This window comes from Macrobrachium rosenbergii, chromosome 25 (assembly GCF_040412425.1).
Source record: "Macrobrachium rosenbergii isolate ZJJX-2024 chromosome 25, ASM4041242v1, whole genome shotgun sequence".
In the NCBI taxonomy this organism is placed as follows: domain Eukaryota; kingdom Metazoa; phylum Arthropoda; class Malacostraca; order Decapoda; family Palaemonidae; genus Macrobrachium; species Macrobrachium rosenbergii.
Window position 1 is genome coordinate 23,964,396 of NC_089765.1, and position 17,984 is coordinate 23,982,379.

Consider the following 17,984-nt stretch of genomic DNA (forward strand, 5'->3'; position numbering starts at 1 on the left):
AAAATCGGTTTTTTATTAATAACTCTGTTTTTTTTTTGCATGAATCAGTTTGAAATTTTGGGCATTGGTTAGTTTATGTATAGCAAAAAGGTCAGTATTCATATTTTCCTTCACACCCCCCCCCCCCATTTGCTGGTACCCATGGCCCCCCCAAAAAAAAAAAATCTTAAAAAAAAAACTCAGCCATAACTATTGCAACCTAAGAGCTGAAATTTATGTGGTAGACAGATATTATAGATTAGAATAAAGTAATAGAGCGGGGTTTTTTTATTTGTTTTTTTTTACAAATATTTTTTTGATTTTTGAAAAATCTTGGATCGATTTCATGGAAAAATAAATCCCAAAAATATTTTTGAGACAAAAAAAAAACTATAGTTTTGTAGACAATTTATTTAGCTTTCATTTGCTTTTTGTTTCATTGAGATAGGTGAATTCGTTACGTCTGAGTTTCCATTTGAAGGTCGATAATTGTAGTTTTGAGATATTGGCCTCCAAAGTTTTATGATGACATTTTTTGCTTGTCTGTCCATTTATTTGCTTGTTGTCTCACACTTTGAGATTTTTATGACAAATTTGATATGTTACATCATATTGGTGTTATCTGTGATTATTATTGTATGTATATTGGAAGAAGAAGGGGGCAGAGAAAGGCCAAGATCATGAGGGGGTGGGGGTCACACAGGAGGAGCCAGGCAATTATAGGATTAAAAGTACCCAGCACACAGATATAAATACAGCTGGACTATGCGTCTGGTCACTGTACGGATACTTGATAATGTGGACTGTTTGTCCAAAAAAACTTGTAACTTTTTCTGAATAAATACTCCATTAGATACCATCCAGTTTGAATGAGTAACTTTTTCTGAATAAATACTCCATTAGATACCATCCAGTTTGAATGAGGTCCTTTTAGTAATTCTACTAATGCACAGAACAATTGTGTGTGTGATAGTGCTTTTGTATTATAAATTGCGATCGTTTTGGTTTGGAAATGTTTATGCAGCGTTTATTTCACCATGTTTAATTTAGTTCAGAGCGCTTTTCTTGCTTCTAGTTAGCGTAAATGTATCTCTAGATACTTTATTTATATGGGGCAAGGTTATTTTTCATTATAGGAAGTGTTTTTAAGTCGAAATATAACTAAAATGTCTCGTTGTGAAATTAATCTACTATTATTTTTGTTAGTAGATGACGATTGCCATTTAGGGGTGTTTGTTTTGTGTAAAAAAATCAAGATTCCGTTTGCTATTTTCACTGACACATTGTTACATAGTACTGAGTTCATCCTTACACCATCCCAACAGCATTCATATGCTACTTTGCAGTTTGTAATTTTTTTTTTTACAGGTAGTTGCGATATTTCAAAGTTATGAATGCGATACCGATAATGTGTGATTTTTGTCCATTTTAAACTGTTTAAAACTCAAATTTGTATAAAATCAGCATGTCTTCCAAACTCCTGAGTGAGTCTCCTGCTGGTGGTGTGATGAAGAAGAAGCATTCCATCACTTTAGAATATGCAGTGTAGGCTAGACTACCTCCAATTTATGATATTTTTGAGTAACTATGTAAGTCTAATCCTTCGGGCCAGCCCTAGGAGAGCTGTTAACCAGCTCAGTGGTCTGGTTAAACTAAGATATACTTAACTTTTTTTTGAGTAACTATGGGGTCATTGCAACGTATCCCCATCGTAACAAAAGGACTACCTGTACAGTATTCTGGTTGATGCATTGAGTTTTCAGTTTCTCTTTCAGGTGAATTAGAGGTTGTAGCCATTTGTTTCTTTTCTTTCAGATGATAGTGACAAAAGCAAAGAAAATGTAGATGTTAATGTTGATAAATCATCATCCCGTAAGAGTAAGAAGGACAGTGGGAAAGAACCAAGTAAAAAGCGTCGAAGAATAATCCTCCACTCTGATAGCGAGTCTGAAGATGAGTATAAGCCAGGTAAGATGGAACATTATGTTCTCAGGGACACAGTACAGTAATGCTTTCGGCCAAGTTGTTTCGACATGAGGCTTTTTAATGGTACAAGTTTTTGTTACGAATTAAAGGGAAAAATTTGCCGTAATTTTTTTTACATTCTTTGTAATCAGTATGCATAAGTTTACATAATTAAAAAGAGCAAAATGTTTAACTAAGAAATGACTTACTGCCTTGTACAATATTTTAGCAATGTTAAGCGATTGCCTATAGGGGTTAATAGGGTGTCTAGGTCATTATTCAACTACTCAACCTAGATCATTTTCAACTTTAGTCATCTGTCTTAAAACGAATTAACAACTTAAGAGTGAGGTATTACTGTACCTGAAACCAAGGTTGTGATTTGAAAACTGAATTTAGGGTGCATATGTATTTCAAGTCTTCACATAAAGAAGTGATGTGCTGAAATCTTAGTGAATGATGTAGAGGGTGATTAGTGATGGACTGTGATTCAGGGATTTATATAATTTAAACAGTTTATCTTCCAGTTGCTTACATTTATGATATAAATCACTGCCATAATATGTTTACTGTTGCCTCAGTGTTCTTGTTCACTTCTGTTACCACAAGGAGAATGTGAACTTCAGTATCACAGGTTTCTCACGCTCGTTGACTCGTTAACAAGACTCTGGTTTGTATACGTAGGAAAAATACAAATTATTTTAAAAATTGGTAATTTTACTTGTTGTACGTGATGCAACAGAAGAAAGCAGGTTGTGGGCTAGTGATGTGAATTTAAGTAAATATTTTTACATTAATTTTTCTTAACAAATCTGCTGTTTTGACCTTGCATTATCTTCAGTTTGTTATTCTTGTAATGAATTAGATCCCCAAAGGTTCAAATGATAATATAAACCACAGAAGAGTTGCAAAATTTGTCTAATGTGATGGTAGTCTGCTGTCTGTAAACTTTTTTTTTATTTACTTCTCTTCTTCTATTTCAGAGAAGGAGGCAGGAGAGAGTGAAGACTCCGGAAGCTCAGGGGAAGATGAAGCAAATATATCTGAACCAGAGACAGAATCGGAGATTGATTCTCCTGTCAAGGTATGAATATGTTCTTCCTATTTCATACTTTCTCACTAATTATACCGCATCATTTAAACACAAAGTAGGGGAGAAATAGCATCTCTTCCCACACGCTGGTACTTTGTATAAAATAAGGTTCAGTCGTGAAAATTTTGGTCATTTTTAATGACCATGGAATTTTAATACGTGGCTCTTAATATGTTCCGTTTCATGTAAAATGTTTGGAAATTAATTTATAAAAAAACTCATTAATCATAATTAACTTTATTCCATGTGAAACAATGCAGCTACGCCTACTTGGGAGGTTTGGAAGAAAAGGTTTCTTTGCACATTCCCAGGCTGTAGTCTGCCGTCTGCCGGGAACACTGCATTTTTGTGTGTAGCTCTAATTGCACCGGACACGTGGTGCAGATGATGATGGTCTGTGGGCTGGACATGCAATGGAAGTTGTTCTTCACTTCTTCAGGTTGTTTGAAATGGAAGACTAATTATGATTAATGAAGTTGTATAGAAACTTTTATTTTAAAAACAGTTTTTCATATAGGCAACACTGAAAAACATTTTAAATATAAATTATAGATAAAAAATTGAGTTTAAAATTTTAACAGATAAAAACCTATTGCCTCTCGTAATTCTTTCTTAATGTTTGAGATGAATATTTATGAAGCAAATGACTGGATGGTGCAATATTGGTATGACTGTAGTGAAAGGTAAAATATCACTACAAAACCTATAACCTATCAGCACTCATTTGTCACCTGTAAACAACAAGGTTAAACTTGAATTGACAGCAACCAGTAACTGAATTATTTGCTCAGTCTTGTTTTATAGAGAAATAACTGTTGCTGGTGGAAATATTGTGCAGTGTTGATGGAAATTAACATAGTTATAAAACTTTGAAAAAGCTGCGATTTAATCGCATATAAACTTTATCATCAATAAAGACCAATCCTTCAGGCCAGCCCTGTCAGAGCCAAATAAATTAGCTCAGTGGCCTGGTTAAACTACATAGTAATAATAATGATGAAAAAGAGTAAGTTTGATCTGTTGTTCCTTTGTTTAGGGACTAGTGACATTTATAGGTAAATTATAACAGCCAACGCTTGGAAGATTCTTTTTATAGTTTTTACAACTGCATGTTTTATAGGTACAGTACTCAGTTCTTGATGTATACATGTTCCTCATTCAGTGGCAGCACTTTTCAACCCTTAAATAACCTTTAATTTCCTTGAACTTAATATTCCTAGTATTTCTGCAGCTCAGCAATGCCTCCATGATTAAAATTACTCTTGTATGCCTTGCTTGCTGCTCAGTAGATGGTATTGAAGATTCTTTGCTTTGTTCTTTTGCTCCAGCATTAGGTGTCTTTTACTTTCCTTATTTTCCCGTTAGTTTTGTCCCATCTACCTTTCCACCTTTCCTTTTTATATAAGTTTATGTTATCTGAAATTTAATCTCATTTAAGAGTATGTCCTGTAGGCAAGACCTTTAATAGCGTAGCAGTAGACTCATTAGTCTCAGGAAACCACCTCAAATTTAAGAATAAACTTAATTATCAGTTATTATTTTTATTTCAAACTAGTTTAATTAGATCATATTTGTAGATTCTTGGGACTCGAAGGATTTTCTTGAATGAAGTGTAAGATATTGGATAACTAGTTGGAAAGAAACCGAAAAGAATAGAAAATGACAAAAGACAGAGAGCAGTAAACAATAGCGAACCTTAGCAGTGTGTCTTTAGATACTGGTTCATGATGTATCTGTTGTCCCCAGCGGTTGGGAATCGTAATTGCTGTTACTGTCCAATTAACTACTGTTGGTAACAATTCCACTCTTGTGCTATTGGTATTAAGAAGTGTTACCAGATCACTGAGTCAGAATGCTTACTCATAGGGCTGGCCTCTGCTTTTATGATAAGCTTGACAAAGCGCATTCATGTGAACAAGCCAAAAGTACAGTTAACATTCTAAGTAGTATCCAGAGGATAGAATGCCCTGTAATACAATAGAATGTAACACAGGAGTTGATGTTGAAAATTATCAGCCACATTTACTTAATAGTAGGTTTTCTGTCTTTCTAATATATAGCAGGTTTTCTGTTTCTAATTGGAACACACACACTGTGTTACTTCAGTCTATAACTATCCATTTTACCTGATGACCCACACCTTCTAATGGGATCTCACCCTTGTTGAATTTTGTTCTATTTATTGATTTATTAAAATAATCTTTTTAAGACTGATAACCTTCCCCTGATGATGAAATGAATATAAAAGTTACAGACTTAAGTAACATACAGAAAGTTTTAATTGGAAAGATTGATAAAATCTAACAATCATATGAACTAAATGCAGCTGATGTAGCAATAATTTTCAATACTACCTGTTTAAAGGAAGGTCTCCGTCCAATCTTCATACAAGTTGAGTAATATTCAGTAAGAAAGATTTAAAATAAAGTTACAAAACATATAGTATATGAATATGACACAGTAGCTAAGGAAAGTAGAACAATTATGCAGTGTATTGTAAGTAATGGTACAGTTTTATATAGACAGTTGTGACATGATTGATATTTATGAGCTTTTTTGTTTTATAATGACAGAGACCGATCAAGCGGAAAAAGCCATCAGCCACTCCTTCAGGTAAATCAGGCTCCTCGTTTACAGATTCTCCATCTTCAGTGAAAACTCCATCACATTCATCGATTTTACCAAAAGTGTCAGAAAGTACTAAGTCAAAGTTGTCTCTCTTTGCAGCAAAGGAGGTGAGGCTTTTCCTTGTGTACTAATTTGCAATTTTGTTCTTGACATATTGATATCTGATGGCTGACATATTGATTTAAAATGCTTCATTTACTGTAGCTATTAGAATCTTTGAAAATGTATAAAGAATAAACTCTATTGCAGACACCAGCTAAGTCAAATGAAGGAGAGGAATGGCCTTTTATGAAGTGCTCATGGCTGAAACCAGAAAATATCAGAGATAGGGACAGGAAACGTCCCAGTGACCCAGACTATAATCCAAGAACCCTTTTTGTCCCAGATAATTTTTTGAATTCACAAACCCCGGTAAGATTGACTTTTATTTTCTCATACAGTTTTATGGAGGTATCTTTGTAGTCCTTTAGATTGGTGATTTGTTGTAGAAAATGAGCAGTAATTTTTAAGGATACTTTCAGAAGGGTGCTCATTAAGTTGTTCTTGTTATGCTGAGAAAGAAGAATATTTCTGTAGGTACAGTAGATTAAACAAACATGTATATATGTATAATGAAACCTGGAGTTGCATGGATGTTCAGCACCTCCAGTACAAAAGTTTAAGTTGTTCTCTTAGCTGCTGGACAAATTAGAATTACCATAAAATCGTTAGGTGTGTACTTAACTCCAGTATTGTTAGGAGACTATCTTCTGGAGTCTTAGTGCAACTAGACTTGCCTACTTAGATGTATGCTTTCTTGTTACGCATTTGATGTTGATGCTACTTTCTCAGCTTTGCATCAGTTGGCACTAGTCTCAGCAGGTTAAACCAAGTTCAGAATTCCAGGTAGCTTTGATATTGATGATTTAACTGTTACGGTGCCTTAAGGGGCTAATTTCTCGCTTACTTATAGGACTTCACTTAAACTTGATCTGTCAAGTAAAGCTCACCTTCTTGTGCTTTCTGTTTATTCAATTTCCTCTCTTCATGGTAGGCATATTTTGTATCTTTTACCACTGACATCAGGTTTTGTAGTTTTATTTTGTCTGATATGCTGAGACTGGCAGAAAGGTATTTGTAGAGGAGATTTAGCTTGTATCTAATACATGAAGTTTTTTTGTTAACTTGTATTATGAATTTACTTTTGTGCAGTGCTATATTTATAAAACTCAGGTATCGAGGCTTGTTGCATGGGTAGTAATATATTTTGTTGGGAACTAGCAGTAACTTTCTTATATTCACAGGTCACTGGAAATTTCTAGGAACAATTTTAGGAAGTGTTTAAAATTCTTTAAAAAGTACACCTGTCAGTATTTTGTACAAACTGCAATCTGGTTCTGTTTTCATGCATCTAAAGACTAGGTACTTGAAAGTATGAAGAGCTCTTGTCACTTATTAGGATTTTATAGTTTAAGGTATAGTTTATTTTGGAAGAGTTTAGCATCTTCTTTTACAGATGTTGGCAAGAACACTTTCAAAATTTATCTTGTACTTTTAAAATGTAATTTGTGAGGATTATTAGCACAGTACTGTACATAATGACACATAAGGTACTTGCTCTATGAGGAATCTTAGTACCGTAATGACTGATTAGATATATGGTTCCAAGATAATTGAACAAAAAGTTGTCTTGTATTTGGTCTCTAAAAGACCAAAATTCTTTCAGGCTTACTCCCATATGGCACTAGCATTATACCAAGTCCAGCAACATGATTTGATTACCAAAATTAGCAAAATTTTCATTATTGTTTTTAACCCTTTTAAAGTTGATAATTGTGAGAAATAGTGACATTCACAGTCAAGTACTTATCACATAAGCACATCTTGTACATTTCTAAGTCATAGAGCACATGAATGTGTGATTGCATGCATAACTTGCAAAGAGTGTATAGCACAAGAATAACTGAGAATACTGATATAACACAGATAAGCAGTGTGTTTTGTCTCCTGCAGGGGATGAGACAGTGGTGGGAGCTGAAGTCTCTGCATTATGACACTGTTTTGTTCTTTAAAATGGGGAAGTTCTACGAACTGTTCCATATGGATGCTATATTAGGGGTGCAAGAACTTGGTCTTATAATGATGAAGGTAAGTTTTGATTTGATGTGTACAATAGATAGTTCTTATGTGAATAACTTGCTTGTAAGTTTAATGAAATAGGGCCTTGTTTTGTGTAAAATACTATTTTTTATGATTATTAAGAAAGGCATTGCCTTTTACTGAGGAATTGGGTTTGCTAACTGCAGTAACTTTATTTTAATTTAGGGAGAACAAGCCCACGTTGGGTTTCCAGAAATAGCTTATGGACGGTACTCATCAACGTTAATTGAAAAAGGCTACAAGGTGGCCAGGATAGAGCAGACGGAAACTCCAGAGATGTTGGAGAAGCGTATCAAAAGTAGTGAGTTAGCTTTAAAAACATCAGATTTATTTGTAATAATGGTATGGAAAATGTATATATTTTAGAATTATTGTTGGTTTCAGTATTGAAATAAACATACCTTTTAACTGCCCTCCCCACCCCCTTTTTTCCTTATAGATGCACTTGCTACCAAGTGCTCTTGTGCAGTTTTTTTGGCATCTTTTCTCTTAGCATTCTTTCCTCCAGAAATAGACCTTAAGTATTTTAACGTACAGTATATCTCTTATTCTATTTTTATAATGTTATTGCACCTTTGGCAAACTCCAATTGGGAATACCATTTTGGATTTATTGATGGCATACCTAGATTAGCTTATCCTTTCTCGTAAAACTTATGCTCCTGAATTTTACAGTTTTGTAAGATTCTTTTTTCTTCAAACAGTGACTAAACCAACTAAATTTGATCGTGTCGTTAAGCGAGAGGTGTGCCAAATTAGCACCAAAGGAACACGTGTTTACAGTGTCCTCGATGGGGAACCCTCTGAGTCGTCAACTTCATATTTGTTAGCATTAGTAGAAAAGGTAATTTCCAATAATCTTTTGCATTTGGTTAAAATATAATTTAATGTGGGGTTGAAGGTTATTTTACATGTTAAATATCCAGACGTCTGCCTGAAACCTGGTTTGTGGTATTCATAAAACTTCATAACCAATACAGGCAGTCCCTGGTTCTTGGCAGGGGTTCCGTTCCAAAGGTGTGATGATAAGCAAAATCACCAATTTCTGGTTATTGGCAGCTGTTAGGTGTTTATTGGCGCCAATAGTTGATTATCGGTGCCAATAAGCACATATCAGCGCTGAAAATCACGATTTTTATCGCTAGACAAGCTCCGAAAAATCGGATTGTCGGTAACAGAGCCCGCCAATAACCGGGGACTGCCTGTACAGATAGGGCTGTTGCTGTTCATCAGTCTTGAAACTAGAAATCTATACAGTGCAGCACTATTAATGGGTTTTATGTAGTAAACAAACATTTTTTTTTTTATCATGGTCATGTACAGTACTTCAATGAATGTGCTTACCCTGGATTGGCATTTAGTTGATGAGCACGTGCTGCTTTTATTCGTTCTTAATTGCATCACCTTTTTGTATTCCCCACACTTCTATGAGTTGAAAACCATTGTTTTAGGAATTATTAAACATTGTGTTAAGAAATAATTTTCCTGAAGGACTTCATTGTGTTAAGAAATAATTTTCCTGAAGGACTTCATTGCTTATTATGAATGTAAAAGAAGCATTAGAATCAGTGAATGTAAAAGAAACGTTAAAAATCAGTTGTATGGAGAAACGTTGCATTATTAGTAGTAGGTTTATATGAAAAAAGTATTTCTGTTTTTAAAGCTTACATTCTAATGGAAATCTGTTGTGCTTGTAATTTCTAGTTCGGAAAAAAATTAATTTTGCATTATTTTTATACAGCCTATGAGAGGAGCTGGTGAAGGAAGTGAATTGGGTGTAGCATTTATTGATACAAGCATAGGGACATTCCATCTAGGACAGTTCACAGATGATCGTCATGTATCTCGTCTTCGTACTCTTATGGCGCACTATCCACCTGTTCAGGTATGTAGATCTAGTTTTACATCCATTTTGTATTTGTCTTCATCTTTTGTGATCTTCTGTTATCTTAAAGTATACATTGGCAGGAGCAGAGTGTTTTTTTTTTTTACTGATTTTTTTTTTTCCCGTCCAAAAGATTTTGGTCGAGCGAGGGCGTCTCTCTCAGAAAATTCGAAGAGTTGTTAATTCAACTGTTCCTTCAAACTTGTGTGATGATCTGGTTCCAGAAAAGGAATTCTGGACAAGTAGCAAGACACTCAGTTTCCTCGCCGAGGGAACATACTTCAAAGGGGAAGACTCTTCCTTGCAGTGGCCAGAAGAACTGAAAAATCTGTTAGATGAAAGTAAGATGTAAATTAATTTTCATCTGCTGTAATATTAACAGACATTCTAAATTATTTTTTTTCCTAAGAGTACTTCTTTTTTAACCACAAATTCCCAACTATAAAGGTCATTTCAGAAGTATTTCCTTGTGTCCATCTATATTCTTATTAACTTCAGGCACTAGAGGCTATCAGTAATGCAAACTTCTGTTTACACTCACTATCTTTGCATTCGCATCAGCCACAACCAGCTGCTGCCTCTAATCTCAGCCTGCATTCACATCACCAACTATTCTCTTATACTTGCCATCAAAATTTTTCTCCCTTGCCAGTTTTACTTGGTAATTTTTTTTGCTATGGAGATTTTTTTTTATTTTTTGTGGAAGCATTGTGGGTAATTTTAACTCATAATGGATGGGCAGCATCATATGAGTATCTATAGCAGGTTTTGACTGATGGATGGGCTAACTCATATGAGCATTAATATTACATACCATACAATTTGGATGAATTTAGTGGGAAAGATCATATCACTTCCATGGTCGATAAATGACTTACAGCAACTGTAGTAGCTCAGCACAGGACAGATGGGGATTAGTGTGCCTTGAGGTTTGATTGGGGAATGTATTACCACTGTCTATCCCATAAGTCTTTTTATTTATTTTCTCATAAATATACCCAGGGATTGCTGTTGGTTTTAGTTCTTATCTGTAATGATAGTATGTCAGCTATAATTGTAATTTTGCAGAGAAAAGTGCAAAGAAATACTAGAAAAAACATATATACCTCACAAAAAGTTACTGCATCTCCCCATCTCAGTAAATCTCGTAAATATTTTTCAACAAATATGTTCGGAATTTGTTACTGGTTTTAGTTTTTATGTTATGATATTATGTGAGCTGTAATTATAATTTTACAAAATAAAATAAATTATTAGAAAAAACATGTCTAACTTGGTAAAATTTACAAGTGTCCTGTAAAAGAGGCCCCACACAGGGTTGTAAATTGTCACTTTCAACTTCCTGTGGGAGGTAGGGAAAAATTTTTAAGACTTTTTTTCCTACACCATGTACATTCCACTGATGTGTTTTTTTTATTAAATTGGCCAACCTTAAAGTTTGCCCGGTCGGGGGGTGTGTTAAATATATATTTAGCCCATCCCTTGAGGGTTAAAGTTAATTCTGTTTTCTTTTATTTCAGATGATACATTAGGCTTAACAGCTCATCCCAATTATGAACTGGCTGTGTCTGCACTCGGCGCTCTTGTATGGTATTTGATGGATTGCCATTTAGAGGAACAGTTGTTGACAAGAAAACTATTTACTCTTTACAACCCAGTGGATGTTGTAGCTGCCGAAGAAAAGGCAAATAAGGGATCCCTCCCTTCGTTTATAAGAAATAGACATCACATGGTAAGCCATCGGTCTTCCTGATAAATTATACAGTTTGCCTGACCGCATTTTTATGCCAGTTTGTAACTTTTATGGTACGGGGAAGTTTATTTTTGTGTTTGTTTTAAAGTGGACCTTGAACAAGGGTGTGTTAGTCTCTAGCTATTTTATTATTTATGTGTACGAGATACAGAGAAAAGTCGGAGGAGGAGCAGATGATGCATCCACTAGATTTTGAAGTGAAGGGTTGAATTGCAAATGTTGGACTTTGATATTGTTGACTTAGGATAACTATTAGAAAGTGGAGACAAGTGAAAAAGTTAAGATTTTTTTAATAGAGAAGTGAAAGTTGAGTATGATAAGTTGAAAAAAATAAAGCTGTTGATAAAAAAGTGGTAAATGTTAATGTGGATGGTAACAAATTATAAGTTTGGAAACAGATAATCCAGATAGAATCTAGGATTGTATTTTTATCATGTGTCTGGGTAGAATTGGAAATAGCAGAAATTTGGACAAATTGTTGAGATTATGTTGACAACATGTTAAGTATAAATTGTACAATACCTTAGCTTAAATACTTAAGAGAAATTGAATTATTTAAATACTTAAGAAAAATTGAATTATTTGAAGATCTAGTTGAAATTATATCAATAGTTTAATTAAGAATTAGGAATCAAAAGGAGAAAAGGTCAAGTAAAAGGAACTTATATATATCTATAATAAAATAATGCTTTTTGAGCAACAGTTGCTCTGGAAACAGTAAATTACGCTGTTAACTTGTTAAAATTACAGAAAAAGGAGAAATGTAATTTGCACAGCAAAAGCTTGAAATAAAAATAAAATATATAAAAACTGATAACAGTACTAGTACCAAAGTGCCTTTGAGCAAAATATGTAGTACCTGCAAATGGTTATGAAAAACAAAATATTTGAAAAATAACTCGCCTAACATAAATACAGGTATAAGTACATCACAATAAAGTAATACTGTATAGATGAATTGGTTGAGTAATTAAACTTTTGGACTGATGATGTCATTTGCAGTCATACAGATGTTTAGCTTTGAGATTCTGGTAACTGCAAATGGTGTCATCTGTAAAAAAAAAAAAACTTGCTATATTTACTTTTTTGTGCTCCATAATTTTTGAAGTGACCACAATTAGACAACACCACAGTGAGCATTATATCACCAAAGATAAGGATTTTATGAGATGGAAATTTTTCATAATCTTGAAAATAAAAGTTAAGTAAAAGTGTACTTGATACTGATTCCTGGTGTTGCATATTGATATCAGACTTTACCTTGAAGAGGTCATTTTGCATTTGTTATTAGTTTGATATTTCATATAATAAGCCTCTGTAATTTATTTTCTTATTGTGATATTTCTTATAATGTGCCTTTTTAACCTATATTTGTGTTTAGGTACTTGATGGTGTGACACTTCGTAATTTAGAAATATTTGAAAATACCAGAGGTGGTGTTGATGGAACGCTTTATCAGAAGCTGGATCGATGCTCAACACCCTTTGGGAAAAGGTAATATTGATGTGGAGGTTATCCTCAATTTTAAGAGCTTGATGTTGACTAAGTTTTTATATAAGTAACGTAGCAAGTAATTACTTAGCTATTAGTTTCAAACTATCACAGCAGCTTAAATTCAAAATTCGCGCTAAGCGCTTCACTTGTTCAGTGCAGGTGACCAGTACTGCCCACTAACGGGAATACTAGGAATGACTTAGCAGACAACATTCATTGTGTTTCTGCCGGTCATAATTGTAAACATTGGATCTTTACAACCGTATTTCGGTGAAGTATTATTGCTGATTTCATTGGCCTTCAAGCTTGTAACCTTTCAGGATCAGTATTTTATCAGTTGGTTGCTTTTAAGATCTGATTCAAGTTCATATTTTCGCTATTCTAGCAAATTTGCAACCATTTGATTAACTCCTTTACCGAGTAGCGTAATAAACGTAAACATTGCGTTCACTACCTGACCAATATTTTCGGTAATGAAATGCATACCTGCAGGTCTTAGATAATGTTTGATAGGAATTAACTAAACATCTTATCATACTTTCCTTTGCAGAGAACTGAAAAGTGAGGGCAGAATGTAGTAAGGAGAGAAATTGGGCTTTGTTTTTGGTTTCGCTAAGGTTTTGAGGATGCTGTGGCAGCTGAAAATCAGCTCCGAGCACCCAGTAGCGCTCGCCATCTACTGATCTCATAGCTTTCGAGCTACTATCTGGTGCCAGTTCTCCCTGCATCCAGTTTTTCTCCCCTGCTACTAGCCCTTATAGTTTTTTATCCACTTGCTCCCTCGCCTGGCTCCTTCACTTCCTCCCCGCGCCTTTGCCAGTCTTGTGTCAGGGTTAATAGATATTAACCTTGTAATAGTAAAGTGTTGTGCAGTGGAGGCAGCGACTGCTCATCAGACTCCCCTAAACCTGGTAGGGGGCATACTGGAAGTCTAAGGGAGGTCAGGGGCGTTTGCTCACGGGTAGTTGCCCCCTCAGTCAAACCTATTGCCAGTCCCAGGTCTTGGTGGACAGCCATTGGAAAGGCATCCATAGGAATGTGCTTTCCAGCACGGACTTGAGGCACCAATAGCGCTTTTTCTAATGATTCTCGGCCACTGAAAAGGCTCGTTTCAGCTGTTGAAGTGTCTGGGCACCCAGTAGGGTGGACTAGAGGTGCCGATGGCATTTTTTCTAGTGATTTTTGGCCACTGAAAAGGCTCGTTTCAGCTGCTGAAGTGTCCGAGCGCCTAGTAGGGTGACTATAGAGGAGCCATTGGCTCTTTTTCTAGTGATTCCAGCCACTGTAAAGGCTCATTTCAACTGCTGAAGTGTCCGAACACCCAGTAGTGTAGACTAGGGGCACTGATGACATTTTTTCTGGTGATTCTGAGCTCCTGGTAGTGTCTGAGCATTCATCTGTGTCCGCACATCCACTGTCTATTTGGTGCCAGCTGTCAAGCATCCAGCACCACAATCCGGGCACCAGGCACCACCTCTTCAGTATCAGACTATACAACCTGCTCACAAGTGTTTTGTCTTTCTCTTCAGTTTTTCCCATCCTCGCCTAAAAGCTGCAAGGCAAACCAATACTACTTCCCTTTTAGTGACAATTATTGTTTCAAAGTCCTGTCTTTTGCAGACAGGGACTTTTGTGTCCCGAATTTATGAGCTTGTTTAAGAAAACTCGCACCTCTGGCATTTTCTTCATCCTCAAGAAGTTTCTCGGATTTGGGAGTTTGACTCTCATTGAAAAGCGAGCAAAACAAGTGTCTTGTCTTTCCCCCCTCTGGTGTTTAATGGAATTAGATGACCTTGTCGTAGATTTTTTTTCTTGAATGACAAGGGAGCTTTGGCTAAGTAGTTAGAGGACTCCCAAGTGTTCACCGAGAAGCTTCGCCTCTCTTTTCCTCTTAGTCCTGTCTTGTGTAGACAAGGACAATTGAGATGGTTTTTAGAGATTTCCACTTTTCTTTGGAAGCTCAGATAGAGAGCTCTAGTGCTCCTTTACTTCTGTGAGAGCCACACAGTTGCAGTTAGCCTACATTTCCTGTTCCTCAATACAGTCTCTGTCACAAGAGTCAACTTTTTTGGATGTCAGTCTCAAATCTCAGAATTTTTTCAGCTTTTCCATCTGCAAGAGAATCAAGCTACTTTCAGATGGTCTGCTAATTTCTAGCCTGTTCTTTCTTAGTTGGAACATTAGTGGATAAGTCTGCTGGGGACGCTATCGTCCACTGAGATGTTTACCCTTGGAAGTTTAGCCATGAACAAGGACCCTTCCAAGACCTGGACCCATTCTTTCTCTGTTAAGAATGTATTGAAGAGAAGATGCTCTTGACAGTTGGGAACAGGGCTCCGGGAACCCAGGAGCATCCACCAGCTCCCGAGTTCTTTCCTCGCCTGTCTTCCAGCTCGCCTGATGCCAGCTCATGCTTCAAGCACCTAGGAATGCCTGCCAGCTCCCGAGCAACTAGCTCACCTGGCATCCAGCTCGTTTGCCGCCAATTACAGCCAGGCGCCCAGGAATGCCCACCAGCTCCCAAGCTCTTTCCTTGCCTGACTTCCAGTTCTTGCTCCGAGTGCCTAGGAGTGCCAAAATGCTGCAGAGTGTCTAGCTCACCTGGCAGCCAGCTCGGCTGGCTCCAACTACAGCTTTGCACCAGCTCCCGATCATCTGGCTCCAACCCTCCCCTCATCCTTGGATCTGTGAAATAATTGACTGTGTTTTAGTGAAAGCTAAGGACGTCAGAGCAGCTTCTACCTCATTAGCTTTCAGGCACAAGATGCCTCTTACTTTCGTTCTGCAGTCAACCTTTTGGATGTGTAATCGTTATTCACTTCTCATGAATTTTAATGAAGTTAAAACAGTGTTAGTATCTTGCAGTTCCTTGTGATCATTATTAGTGACTGGCAAGGTATCACAGAAAGAAGTGTAGGATTTTCTCCTACTATCTTTTCACCTTGGTGAGGTGTTGATTTTGGAGGAGCTGGGGAGGGTTACAGTGTACCTGGGACACCCACCACTCTATAGATGGGTTGTGGTGTTTATTTCAATGTAGGTGACAGTGTTGTCTGGTTGTTTTATTGTGGTACCGTGCCCAGGCCAGGGGCACTTTTTGAAGTTTTGCTAGCCTTCGGATAACTCCTTTGCTGCAAAAATTCCACTGGTGCTTTGTTAGCCGTCAGAATACTCCTTCGCTGCAAAGCTCCCACTTACAGTAAGTAGAGGCGTTCCATGGCTATACCGCCACACCACTACAGGTAAAGATGAGCACCAACCAGAGGCAATATTCTCCTGCAGTAGCTCTCTTGACTGATCAGGAATGACAAGCACTGTCTTCAATGCTAGCAACTTCTCTATTCCAAATTCATTACGTCTTGATGTTTTGGAATAGAATATATCCATATATCCCACCTCCTTTCAATGTGGGATTCACTATGTAATTGCTTGGTAAGTTACTTATATAAAAATTACATTTTTATAATGAAGTTTTTATGTACTTACCGAGTAATTACAAAATCAAAGCCCTCCCTCATCCCCTTGCATGGACATAAGGGCACAAACACAATGAGGTTGTCTGCTAAGTCGTTCCAAGTACTCCCATTAGTGGGCGGTGCTGGTCGCCTGCACTAAACAATTGAAGTACTAGTGCGAATTTTGAATTTAAGCTGCCATAATAGTTTGAAACTAATAGCTATGTAATTACTTGGTAAGTATGTATAAAACTTTATTTTATTATAAAAATGTCATGTTCCTAACTAGTACTGCTTGAAAATTATAAAGTTAATCATTACTGTATTAGCTTTAATTTGCTGAAGTATATGATTGTCGCTGAGAATAGTAGGTAAATGAAAAATTTTCTTATTGTTGAAGAATTGTCTGCCTTCACCTTCTGTGCAATGTACTTTTAATCCATTCCTTTAGGTCTCTCCTTACTGAGTTTCCCAACCCCTTTTCCTTGCTTAGTTTTTGCTCTTTATCTAGAAAAATTTGGGTTTAGTTAAACTGTTATACTGGTGCAGTAATGAAGTAAATTTTTGCTTCCTAACTGCTACAGTTTATTACCTACATATTTGTTCACGAGACTTACCTGCCAGATATATATATAGCTGTAGTCTCTGAAGGTCCGACAGAATTTCAAATTTCGCGGCTGCGCAGTGGCCGGACAGGTGGTTAGTACACATTCCCGCCGCTGGGAGCGCGGGTATCAGGAACCATTCCCATTTTCTATTCAGATTTTCTCTGTCGCCGGACTGTCAACACCTGTTGTCAGTTCCTCCGCTTTGGATTTCAATATTTTGTCATTTGAGTATTTTGGTTGTTTTTGGTATCGACTTGGATCTGTGACTTGGCATACGCTTTTCTGGACCGTTTTTTGATTTTGGCCTTTGACTTTTCTTTATATAATGTCTTCCTCTAGCTATCGTGTGTGTAGCTTGGGTGGGTGTAAGGTGAGGCTATCGAAGGCTTCGGTAGACCCTCACACTTTATGTATGAAATGTAGAGGTATGGAATGTTCTGTGGACAATCGTTGTAATGAATGTGAGGGATTATCTGAGGGAGAATGGAAGAAGTACGAATCCTATATGCGTAAATTGGAGCGTGATAGGGTGAGGAGGTCTTCCTCCAGGAGTGCTTCTGTGGACGGTCGGTCAGGGATTTCTCACGTTAGTAACCCTGTAGCTTGTAGTCCTAACCCTTTAGTGTTGCCTTCGGGCCCTGAGGTTGTTGCAGAAAGTAATGCTCTGACTCTAGTTCTTGAGTCTATTAGCGCTCTTGAAAACAAAGTGAAGGCCCTGCAAGCGCAAAGTGTAGTGTGTGTTAATCCCCTAGTGTTGTGGAGGGGCGTCAGATCGACCCTATAATGCTTCTAGGCCTGGACCTCTGCCGAACTCCCAAGACCCGGGAGAGGGGGCATGTCGAAAGCCGCATGAAGGTTACGGGGACTCCCCCTCCGATCTGGCGTCCCTTCGGCAGGTCCTGTTGACTCCACCCAGGCTGCCAGGGATCGTGCTCGGGCACGCATCCATAAGGAATGCTTCTCGTCCTCCGACATGTCCTCCCCCT

At 36.9% G+C, this 17,984-nt stretch overlaps 1 protein-coding gene across 2 annotated transcripts in view; it reads left to right on the forward strand.

Moving 5' to 3' along the window:
• The window catches only part of Msh6 (DNA mismatch repair protein Msh6), a 51,113-nt gene that overhangs the window by 11,611 nt on the left and 21,518 nt on the right, over positions 1-17,984 (forward strand). For both annotated transcript variants that reach the window (XM_067127098.1, XM_067127097.1), the window contains exons 4-14: positions 1,795-1,947; positions 2,928-3,028; positions 5,611-5,772; positions 5,915-6,076; positions 7,658-7,792; positions 7,970-8,105; positions 8,508-8,647; positions 9,545-9,688; positions 9,822-10,029; positions 11,209-11,420; positions 12,823-12,935. In XM_067127098.1, coding sequence (XP_066983199.1) covers positions 1,795-1,947; positions 2,928-3,028; positions 5,611-5,772; positions 5,915-6,076; positions 7,658-7,792; positions 7,970-8,105; positions 8,508-8,647; positions 9,545-9,688; positions 9,822-10,029; positions 11,209-11,420; positions 12,823-12,935 — 1,666 coding nt within the window. The remainder of the gene's footprint in view (positions 1-1,794; positions 1,948-2,927; positions 3,029-5,610; positions 5,773-5,914; positions 6,077-7,657; positions 7,793-7,969; positions 8,106-8,507; positions 8,648-9,544; positions 9,689-9,821; positions 10,030-11,208; positions 11,421-12,822; positions 12,936-17,984) is intronic.